Source organism: Pygoscelis adeliae, unplaced genomic scaffold (genome assembly GCF_000699105.1).
Source record: "Pygoscelis adeliae isolate BGI_AS28 unplaced genomic scaffold, ASM69910v1 Scaffold728, whole genome shotgun sequence".
NCBI classification, from domain to species: domain Eukaryota; kingdom Metazoa; phylum Chordata; class Aves; order Sphenisciformes; family Spheniscidae; genus Pygoscelis; species Pygoscelis adeliae.
The window spans coordinates 159,675-171,310 of record NW_008825337.1 but is presented as its reverse complement, the minus strand read 5'-3'; the positions used below and the strand labels follow the sequence as shown (position 1 = coordinate 171,310).

At 43.8% G+C, this 11,636-nt stretch overlaps 1 protein-coding gene across 2 annotated transcripts in view; it reads right to left on the bottom strand.

Moving 5' to 3' along the window:
• Positions 1–1,672: 1,672 nt before the first annotated feature.
• Positions 1,673–11,636, bottom strand: part of EIF4G3 (eukaryotic translation initiation factor 4 gamma, 3) — a 106,301-nt gene continuing 96,337 nt past the window's right edge. For both annotated transcript variants that reach the window (XM_009330333.1, XM_009330332.1), the window contains 7 exons: positions 10,589–10,714; positions 9,621–9,702; positions 7,697–7,795; positions 6,588–6,734; positions 5,296–5,377; positions 3,664–3,810; positions 1,673–2,685 (listed from right to left, as the gene is read on the bottom strand). In XM_009330333.1, coding sequence (XP_009328608.1) covers positions 2,504–2,685; positions 3,664–3,810; positions 5,296–5,377; positions 6,588–6,734; positions 7,697–7,795; positions 9,621–9,702; positions 10,589–10,714 — 865 coding nt within the window. In that variant the 3' untranslated portion in view covers positions 1,673–2,503. The remainder of the gene's footprint in view (positions 2,686–3,663; positions 3,811–5,295; positions 5,378–6,587; positions 6,735–7,696; positions 7,796–9,620; positions 9,703–10,588; positions 10,715–11,636) is intronic.

Genomic DNA, 11,636 nt, shown 5'->3' with positions numbered 1-11,636 from the left:
GGAGAGGAAGCGGCTGAGGACGAGGCGTTGCTGGATGTCATACAAGCAGATACATACATATGCATATATTAAGGGTGAGAATTTTTTTTTTTTTTAACAAAACATCAGAGAAAAGTGTTTTATTGTTACTAAAAAAAACCCAAACAATGCTCTAGTGTTTTAGGCCATGGATTCTCTAGCTCAGATTCATGGCGTGGAACACATGGTAACAGGGAAAGCGCCTTGTGGACATCTCCCCTCCAGCCACAACCAGGCACCCTCCTCCCTTCCCCTCGGTGATCAAGTAACATCTTTATGCAAGTACAGCAATTGTTTACATGTAAAAGTAAGATTAGGAAAGTATTTAATGTATTTGTAGCCTTTTTTTTTTTCCTTGTTTTTCCTGTTTGTTTTTTTTTTTGTTTTTTTTTTTTTTTAAAAAAAAGAAGTGATTTAGCAGCTGGAAAGAAAAAGACAGCATCATGTGAGCAGCTAGTGCTGCACAGACCACCAGCAAATGCTCCACAGGTTACTCGCGGTCCACGGACCACAGTTCACAAACTACATTTTAGGGCTTCACAAACTTTGCAGACTGTATTATAGTAGATGCTTTTTCACAGTGAGAGCCAGCAGGTCATCTTTGGTTGTTGAAGAGAGACACACAAGAGACTTAATGTACTCAGCAGCAGCTCAGTTTGGAGGACTGCGCGGCGCTGGGGCGCGGTTGAGGTCCCTTTGGGCACACAGAAAACAGGCGCTCCGACTGCACTGCAAAGCGACCCCTGTTAATCTGTACCCGGGCTGCACTCAGACTTCAGACACCGTCACGGGGTGGGCAGAGCCGGGAAGAGCACCACATCGCTTGTTCTACCTCTTGACTCGTGTAGCGTGCTTTCGTCTTCACCCGTACGGGTCTTTGGGTTCCTTAGGCACAGCAAGGCAACCGGCAGATGTGAAGGGCAGCGGCAGAAGCTGGGCAGTAACAGATGCACAAGCCATGGTGAAGGGCTGTTGGTTCTCTGCTCGAGCGGCTGCGACCTCCGGAGCTACCAGGGTCCCAAGTCCCCAGGACGACACCACTGATCCGAGTCACACGAGAGAGACACCGTGGCCGCACGGCTGGAAAAACCAAGCTGGGATCGGGCACCGACCGCCCCGAGGTCGTCTCCCAGCCTCGTGGCAATGCGCTGGGAACCAAACGCACCTACACGGTACAGCAGCCCAGCCAGCTGCTCATCGGCCATTAAGTTCTCTCTGCAGAAAAGGTCTCCCAAGCAGCAACCCCCTTTTTTTTTTTTCCTTTTTTTTTTTTTTTTAAACAACATTTGCTTTCAAGTTATTCATTAGAATTGACTTGTAATCTTTTCATATAGCTGGTTTAAAATATGTTCCAAAAAAAATCTGCACCCCCCTTTTTTTTTTTTCTTTTTTTTTTTTTTTTAAACAACAATTGCTCTCACCCCTCTTTTTTTGGTAGACACACATACATACACACACTATATGTACACAATTTGGAACCGAGGATCTACACAATGAAAAGGAAGCCAGCACCGCTCAGAGATGGTGCACACATTCAGCAGCTGTCAAAGGAGAAGTCGTTTTACTTTCTTTTAAACTTGCAATGTTTGTCTTTATTTTGTTCTTTATATTTTGAAAGTGAAAAGAAATAGTATTGAGTCAATTTCTTTTTTTCTTTTTTTAAATATTTGTTCTATGTATTTACAAGCCTTAAAGTTGCTCTAAAGGTTCTGAAAGTATCACTAGTACTTTTTCCCCAGGGTAGCACTGTTTTGAATGAGTTATTTTCGGAGCACTCTGGTCCGCAGCGGTTTTCTCAAATGCATTTCCTTCTGTTCCAAGGTTATGTACGTTTTGATTACTATTTTCTTTTTAAATTTCTGAAGCAAGCTGAGAGGCAGGCAGGAAAATCTGATGACAATTAAAAAAAAAAATTGATCTCTTCCTCATCTAGCTTACCCCAACCCCCTTGAAAGTTTTGTCTATTTATCATGCTTTGAAACAAAACTGAGGTGCATATGAAGGGGAGGGAAATTTATTTCTCTGCTTTTGTTCTATTATACAATTTGTTTACAGAAACTGCAAATTTAAAAATTACACTGGCATTTGCAGTCCTTAAAATAATAAATTAAAAGTTTTCAACTTTTTTTTTTTGCTAAACAGATTTGTTTCGCTTTGTGTTTTTGTAAGCATGAGTCCTTGTTTAAAAAGAAAAGAAAAAAAAGATTAAAACAGAAAATATTTTCTATAAATAATACATGTATTTTGGTTTAGTGCTCCCGCCCTCAGGTTTGAAGTTTACTTTTTTTTTTTCAAGTACCTTTTTTCCTCCATGATCACCTTTGTGTTTATCTATTTTTACCTCTCCCACTCGTGCATGTGTGGGGGAAGGGGGGGTCTGCGCGAGAATTGGCCTTGCTGCACTGTGATTGGCGAAGACGTGAAACTTTTTAAAAAAATACTTAAATTGTTTCTTTTTTTTTTTTTTTCCTCTGTATTTTAAGTTTTAATTATCCTCTGACTCCTCTTCGGCCTCCCGTAGCCACGTGAAGAATGCTGTGACAGATTTTAGCGCTACTCCTTTCCCGTTCTGCTCCGCTGGGTCCTTGCTGCTTTCCCACTTGTAGAAGGCATCCTCTGATATTACCTCCTCGTCATACAGGCAATCAAAAAACATCCGCAACAAATCTGAAATAATGGAATAACGGGAGAGAACAGCTGTTAGTACTGCACAGTTTAAGGCAGCAGACAAAGACACGGTTACGGATAAGGGGATTAACGTGACCTTTAATGCAAGAGATGCAGATACAAGTAAAAGGAAGGTCTGTTTATTGAGTTATTGCTTCCTGGCTGGTTACACACAGCTGAGAGGGAAAACAGGTCCCTCTGATGCCATCGGATAACACATGCTCCGCAGAAAAGGGAAAGCTGGGAAAACAGCCGTGGGAACGTATTATCTAGGGATTGGCCGGCAAACAGAATCCACAGCAGCCTGTCCTCCTCTCGCTGGACCGTGCAACCTGGCAGCCTGGCTCCTCTCCAAGGCCCGATTTTCTGTGGCTCAGCAGGAGGGGTAACGAACAACTAGCGCCTTAAAGCTACGGAACATCAAGTCGGGTGGTTTTGGGCACTCTTTGATTTTGTGCTGCAGACTCCCCGGGAATCCCTGCTTCTCGGGCAACTCCCTCGCCTCTTTTCCAACGAGAGTTTTCTGCAGTGTCTCTGAGACAAGACTCATCAGTTGTCCAACTCATTTGATTCCCTTCGAGTCCACAGACATCTGTGGTGCAGCAATGCAATTACAACGCCTCGTGCTCTCACACGTCCAGGTATTGTAAACTCAACAGATTATTTTTTACTGCTCTTCCTCCCCTCCCCTCTCTCTTTTTATCAACAGAGGTTTGTCCTTCCTTCTGCATGGCTGCTTACAGGAGCACCCAAGAGAAGAGCCGGCCTCTGACCAAGCATCTGGGGACCTGCACTGCTCTAAAAGCTGGAATCTGGACAAGCAGAAACCACTGTATGCTGTTTTCTCTCATCTGCTAAGTACAAAGGTAGGGAAAAGCACATCCTCTTCCAGTCCCTACCACTAGACTTCACTCTCGCAGAAACAACCTTTCCTTATGCTGTCAGAGTTCAAATCCCCAGCACAGAAGCAACACTTACTAGGAGGCTGATCAAGTTTTACTATTGATGCTTGTAGTGCATAAAGTGCTTGTAGTTCCTTCTCCGTGTCTGAGTCTAGGTACTTGAGTAAGATCGGCACTCTCTGTTTGATAACAGCAGCGTCCACACGAAAGCTAGAAGAGTCCGCTGAGGGAAGAGAAGAAAACAGGGTCAGCTTTGGTACATGGCAGCAGGGGCAGATCTTTTATCACCTTTATTTATTCAAATAGAAATCACAGATACAGGACAGCGTGGAGAGAAAGGAGGATGAGAAACAACAGGAAGTATTTCTGATCGATGGCTTTTTCTGGAAGTCTTGGTTCCTCCAGTTCCCCAAATTTAACCAGTATCTGCAGCGACCCTGGCCCTAAACAGCCTGCTGACACACGCAGAAGAATTACAACCTTACTTTGCAGTGCAAATCGTTGTGTTTCCACAGACAACTGGATGTCCAAAGTGCGTACAATGGCTAGGGCTAAAATTTCATTTATATAGAAGGTTTTTAGAAAATTGTACCTTTTTTTTCTAAAAATACTAAGGCAGAAACAGAATCATAAGCTGCACATGACGTAGGAAATCAGGAATATATAAAAAATACGCATTCGAAGTCCATCAGCAAGATGGATAAATTATTCAGCAGCTTTTAAGTAGATCATGCAACACAATTAAGTGATATTTTGAAAACAAAAGGAAAAAAACCCTCACAGAGGCAAGGTCAAAACGTAAAACAGAAGAAGATGTTCCTGATACACATCAGGGAACCCTGAAACATTTGTCATCAAATCCTGTGCCATTTCGCCATTAACACTAGGTGGCATCAGAAGGGTTCTGGTCTCATGGAGAAGAAAGGAGCAGGGCTGTCTTTCCCCCTCGCAACAAGATGAAGTTCAGACCTTTCTCTCCACCAAGTGTGACTCTTACAGCTAAGAGCAGAACCGGCTGCTTTACAAGCGCAATTTTTTGCCTTGCCAGATGCCAACAGTAAAGGTAAAGAAAACAAAGTGAACTGACCAGATGTTTCTGGCTGCAGCGCTTGATTCAAGCCCCCCTGAGGGTCTGAGGCTCACACGTCTGACTTGGGAACCCACCCTTTCCTCCATTTCCAGCCGACTGCCATACATTCAAGTAATCCACATAAACTGTCTTTCCAAAATTGCAACTTTGGACATAAAACTATTAACAAGACAGAGATGCAGGCTGGCTTCTCTTCTGCAACCCACGCTTCCAACTCGCACGTGGCAATCTGCGATGGTAGAGCGCCCACACGTACTTGCTGACACAGGAGTGGAAATGCTAATTATCTTAATAACGTCTAGCGCATTTCCACCTTCACTAGAAAAAAAAAAATCAATGAACGATCTGGCATTACTCAAGAGTCATCCGAAACGTCTGCTCACGCAAGGTCACTGGGACACGCTAGGGCCTCGAGGACGCCACAACCAGCAAAGTGCCTGGCTGTCGCAGGGGGAACGGACGTCCCGCTCTCGAGCACTAGAATTCAATGCGGTGCAAAAGTCTTAGTGTGTGATAAAAAACAGCCTCAGGGGAGGGAAAAGTGATATAAACCTGAAAAATGTAAAATAATTCTTTGCACGTTTGGTTTTTATGGCGTTTACATTGCAAGTTACTCACCTATAATAGCTGCTTTACAAACTGCTGTCATTAAAGCTCTAAGGAATGTAGGTGAACTCATCTGGCTTTCATCTAGATTAGCCTGAAATCAAGAGTAAATGGACCGGTTAAAAACACGCCGCTGCATGAGAGCAACCATTTCCAAACTCCACTGCTGAATTTGGCAGCAAGTTCAAGTTCAGCAAAAGCTGCTGCGGCAGAAATCCAGTTCACCACTCCGCAAAAATTCAGCTTTCCCATTCACTTCTGGAAACTAGCTCAGGTAGGTCAACATGCAACAACAGTTCTCATACGATTGATACACCATTTAGCTACTCCCACAACTAGTCATTTGTCCCGAGAAACAAACCAAACCAACAACGCTTGGCTTTTACAACGCCCTTATGCATTTTCTCAGAGTTTTAGGCTTTTTCACCAAATTTTACAGCATGCTCCTTGGGTGGGGATTTGTTTGCTTTGTAGAAGAAATTCAGAGAATGGCTATGTAACTTGTCCAAGACTACAAAGAGCCTGTGGGTGTCCCCCGATTTTCAGTGCTGCTTTCATTCCACTCTCGACTTCTCTAACGGCAGCAGAAAAACGACATTTCTAACACATTGCTCCAGCAACAGAAATAACTGAAATGATGCTGACCAAGATTTAGCTGTAAGCACAGATCTAAATGAATCAGGTTGAGTATCATTTCAGACACTAGACTTAAGATCCAGCTTAAAGGATGCAGCCAGAGATAGAGGGCAAAAGATCAGTGGGGTGACAGGGCTTCTGTTTTTTCTTTTTTCTTTATTTTCTTCTGCAGTTACTGGTCCAACGCACTGGGAAAGGTACACGTGCTCTCAGTGACCGCCCAGGATGTTTCTGCAGCACGGCAGGGGGAATTTGGTAGGTCACGTTGTAAAAAGCAATGAGATGCTTTTATCCCAAGTTTTGGGAAGAAAGAATGTAGCAGTGTACTCGGTCTAAAATGTAGTAAGTAGCCAGAAGCAGTGTTTTTGGAGTCAAAAAGTCTACAGTAGTTAAAAGGTAGTTACACAGTTGTATGTTAATACGGCTAAAATTCTTTCTTCCTAAAGCTTACTTTGAAATAACTGACTGATTATATTTTAGATTTTAACTCTTTGGAAGTGTTGCTTGCACAGACCTAATCATCTTAGTGTCTAGGGAGGAGCTTAGTGCCTAGCTGCCTCCCTTAGCGCCTGGGAGAGGAGCCTGCAGAGATGCTCCTTTACATGAGAAAACATTTACGAAAGCAGTTAACGAACTGTGTGCAGGGAGGGTGAAAATAGTCTTTGTACCTCTACCCAGTCAAAGATTTGTTCATCATTCGCCTTGTCCTCAACAATGAGTTTTTCTAGCTGCTTGTTCAGCTCTTCCGCAGAGAGTTCTTTCTCTGAAAGTGCTTCTGAGGAACTGGAACAGTCGGACTCCGTGAAGTCCAACTTCTGCAACATCAGAGGTGATGATGAGAATTAGTTAAATATACTTTCCTATGTTGAGTTATACCAAATTGAGGCAGCAAGCTACACTTCAATTCTGCTTTCTGGCATCTTTCAACTGCCAAGTTATCATGACAACGATTTATAAACTTCTTCTGTTCCAAAGATTATAAAGCATTTTACAAACACGTGGGAACTACGTTATCCAGCAAAGACAGCCAGGCATCTCAGAGCAACTCCAGCCCTGCGCAATACGAGCGTGCACAAAATAAAGTGCATGTTGCTCAACTAAAACGACGGGGAGCTGGAATGCAATTACCAGAGCTGGCGTTCGCTCAGAGAAATTGCAGCTAACGCCCCAATTCATTGCAAAATGTGACAGAGGATCTACAGTCCCCTCAGCAAGCCCCAGGCCTTGGTAATCCATTTCATTTCCTGCAGCGCAGCACTTCCTAAGTGCTAAAACAGGGCAGTGGATCGCTTGGAGCTCTGAAGGGAGACCTCCAGCTTCTTCCTTAGGAGCACCACCAGCAAGAGCTGCAAGGTGCCCTCCAGTCCTGGAGGGCAAGTCCTGGCTCCTCTCGGTTGCGAAACCCCCCAGGATCATAATGCAAGGTGGGATGAGTGAGTAATTGCTACCATTTATTCTGGCCCTTCTGCAGATCGTCTGTCCTTGCTGCAAAACTCATTCTTGAGTTCATTCCCCCCAGTTGGAGAAACAGATCTCCTAGAGGAAGCCAGCTGACGGGAGATGTGTGCCTGGGATCGGAGGGGACAAGCCCGTCCTCCCAGTGTTTCAGAAAGGAGGTGCCGAAATAATCTAACCCCAACTTGGTGAGGGAGACACTTCACCCCACATCCCATCCCAACTATACATAGGACTGGGATGGAAAAGGATGAACAAACGGGACATGGGACCAAAAATCAGCGTGCCAAAATCATTAAGCAAATGCTTGCTCTGAACTCACTTGTTCCATGAGAAAGGTATGTACATCCTCCCCTTCGGGTAAGTAGTCCTTCCAACTGAGGCCAGTCTCCCTCCATAAGGCTCCCACTTTCTTATGGCTCTAAAACATAAATTTTGTTCATTTTAAAGACTTGAGAGACAACCAGGGGAGCTTACGCAAGCCGGAGTGGTGCAGCTGTGTCAGGAGAAGTAAAGAACCGTTCAGCCACCAAACAAGATGCCTAGCAATGAAGTGAAAACGTCTGGAAACCCCGTGCAAGAGAAATCATATACACAACCCTGCCACAGGTATACACATCTTGTCAGGTGGTCAAACGCCACAGTGATGGGTAATAAACAAGGCATAACGTGACACGCGGGGTTTGCAACGACTTCAGCCAGCGATTACCTACGAGAAGTGACACATCTGAACAAGGCAGTTTCCCACGGCCGTGACACAGAGCGGGCAGTTAGATGACTTAGATTCTTCTCCTGACTCTGTCATTAACTTTCTCTGTGCCTCATTCTCCCCCTGCCTTGACATTAAGGCACTGGCAAATTAGCTACTTTCAGAAATTATTTACATGGCTGTTTTCTGTGCAGAGATCAAGCCTCAAATTCAGGTACATAATACCAAGTTCACCCTTCAATTCCTAGAATTTATTGCAAAGGAGCTTTTCTCAAGGTTTGCAGCACATACAGTTCAACCTTCCGCATCCTCTAATGTCACGCTGACCTTTTGGTATCCTGCCTACGATGGCATATATACAATTCTGACAAGAATAAAAATACTAGTAACAACCAGCTCTTTTCACCCAAGTGCTTTTCAAAAACCTTTACCTTACAGCGCCTGCACAAGGGAGATCACTGCGTAGCCTAAGTTAAGCACCGATAAAACCAGCCTGATTTTTAGTTCACAAAGCGGATTACAATTTGAAGTTTACAATGCAGATCATTAAGAGCTAATTGTGCACAGTTCCTGCTACGATTCGTCAGGATCTGGGTTAGATAACTGATATGACATTGAAATACCCAAGTCCAAGTATTGGCCTGGACAAGGTCAGATTGGAAAGCTGTGGCAGAAACAGAAACCCAAGCCTGTGCTTCAACTCCCAGAGCACGGCAGCTTTTCTTTCAAAGAACAGGGAAAAATAAATGGGAGTCAACCGTCCAAACAAGCATAAGGCTAAAATAAATAAATAAAAAGTCACTATTTGCACCGCTAGACTGAAATGCTCCTGGAACACTCAACCTTATTTGAATGCATGCTTTAAAAAAAAAAAAAATTAAAAAGGCAAGGGAGGGATTTTACAGAGTTTAAAATAGATGCTATCCAAAGTGCAGTATTTAGCTGGATTGGGGGGGGGGAGACAAAAAATGGAGACAATTATAGGGAAACCACCAAACTGTTTGGACACACAACTGTGAGATGTGTAAGAAAGCTCTAGAAGTTACAGGGTGAAACGGTGTCACTACCCCTAGTGATGGGTGAATCTTAAGAGTTGGCAGGTTTAGTTTGGATAAGCACCCAGAAGTCTGAGAGGCCATCTGAAGCTTATCCGAACCCTCAGAACCTCTCCGGTCTGCAAGAACAGCTCTCTCGCAAGATTTCCGGCACTTGCTGCTTCTGGTCAGCCCAGAAATACCTTGAGAATGTCCCTCTTGCAGTATTTCAGCACTCTAGCTTCTGGAAGAAGCCAGGTGCAAAGGTACCTGCAAAAGGGAAAAGTGATGAGAGAAAAAAAAAAAAAAAAAAAAAAAAACTACTTTGGAACCTCGGTAAGGCTTGGTTTGAAACTGGGGATGAAGAGGCAGGTTTCCTGGGTTATCTGGACTGGCTGGCCCATCCCTAAATATCTTCACGTGGGAAAAGTGTAGGCTTCACGCACAAACATGCACTCGCTGCATCCAGCTCCTGTCTGCGAACGGCACACCCGGACACTTACCATTTGTTTGCATAGAAGGTGCAAGATTTCAGCAAGCAAGACGCCGGCTCTTCCCACAGGAAGCAAAGGTTTGCTAAATTCTCTAGAATGAAAGAAAACCAGATATCTTTCCTTATAATTTGAATTGTCTGAAGACGGTTTCATCCTCATAAAACAGCGCTCCAAGCCTGGAATGCAAGGCAAGGGGTAGTGATCCAACCGAGGCAGGAAATCACCTTTAACTTCTGCCGGGGATAAAGGATTTGGTCTAGCTAGCGCTGCCAATAAAACAGAGTTCAGTGATGCGGTGCACTTGCCACAACAGGGCTAATTACAAAGACTTTATTGTTATGTAACGTCGAATCCGCTCATTTTTGTAGGATGCTGCATTCGGGTAGCAGGACCCTTTTTGGGGAAAAGGCTATTATTTTCTTAATACATTACTTACAGGAAAAGAGAACCATTCAGTTGGCCTCTAGTTAATCCCCAGATATATAAGGACACGTAGAAAATACAGAAACTCTGGTCCTGGAAACAGTTTCCAGTCTTGCAGGCAAGGTTCTGTGCCCGTTTAAGGCAATGCCCAGTTGGTAGTTATCACACTCTGAGACATAGACTCCTGTGCGATACCTTGCTCTCTTCAAATCCCATTCTCAGAGCCTCAGTGCGCGCTCTGCACAGACTCCGACTGTACAACGCTGGGGTAGTTTTTAGCTCAGCTGAAACAAACAGGACTGAAGTAGATTTACGGATAAAAACTTGCACCCCTGAACGGTGACTACAGAGCAGCAAGCTCCCTTCCCACCACAGCTTTCTGTCTGGTGCAAGTCCCGAATGATGTGCAGCAAGCCTTTTATCAGCTCGTATGAGAAGCTGAGCCTTTAACACTATTCGTCTTTTATCTGCTGATGGGAACCACGCTGTGAAAATACTATAGCGTAGTAGATAGCTCAGCTCGACCGACACTGGAAAAGAACGGCATTGCTTACTGTATAAGTTCTCTCATAGAGATTCCTCCTTCTTTTAACATGGGGGTCACCAACTCAGCTAGGTACAACCAAATATGGGGTATATCTATGGCCATATCGTCCGCCATCTCCAAGGTGTCTGAAAAACTTTAAAAGAAGAAGGAAAAATGTCAAGCATTAAATACAATTTAATTTGAGACCTTTCCTGCAAAGCACTTTAAAACTCCTGGGGGAGAGAAAAACTATTGCCATCTTATGCTTTCAGTGCTTCAAAACTGCCAGGAGTGAATTCCTCTACGCAGCAACATGGAGAGTATGTGGAAAAGGCATCGCCTTCCATAAAACCAGCAGATACATCCAGGAAAACTCCATTTGCAATAATTCTTATATGCCAGTAAAAAATCGTTTGCTAACTAGTAAAACCTGTAAAAGTAGAAAAAGCATTTTTGTCTATAAATACAAAATGTCTACTAAATGGAGCCTTCTTAAAAAAAATCCAAATATTTACAGAAGGGAGACTGATAATAACACAAGTCCAAATGGAAGGTAATCAGCAAAACGTCTGTAAGAACGTAAAACACCACAAGAACAAAGTTCAGTACACCAGAGGGAGGCTTCCATCCAGATCAGAAAACGCAGCAGGATGAATTACAAAATCGCTCCACAACTCTAGAAGCAGTTTCCAGAATCGCTCAAAACTCTTCTTTCCGATAAAAGCTTTGTAGGTGCCTTCAATTCCCATGCCTGGTATAAGATGATCATTTTTGTGGCTCTCCTGCCGGTTTTCATCACGATTCATTTCTCCCTGAAAGCCTTGAAAATTCTGGGGTCCAGTTACTGACTATAAATGCATAGTTTCTCTTATGCTTCAAACCCAGACACCATCTCCTTTGCTTTGTTCTTTACATCCTCTGCTACTAGGTTCAACTACTACTAGGTTTGTCCAAGCGTTTCTGCCAGAAATTGGTTTCCTGTTGCGTATCTCTCCAGCCTTGCGCTGTGACCAGTACTCATCCCATAACCCCTAATTACACAGTGATTTGTCTTGCGTGAATAAGTATAGTGGTTT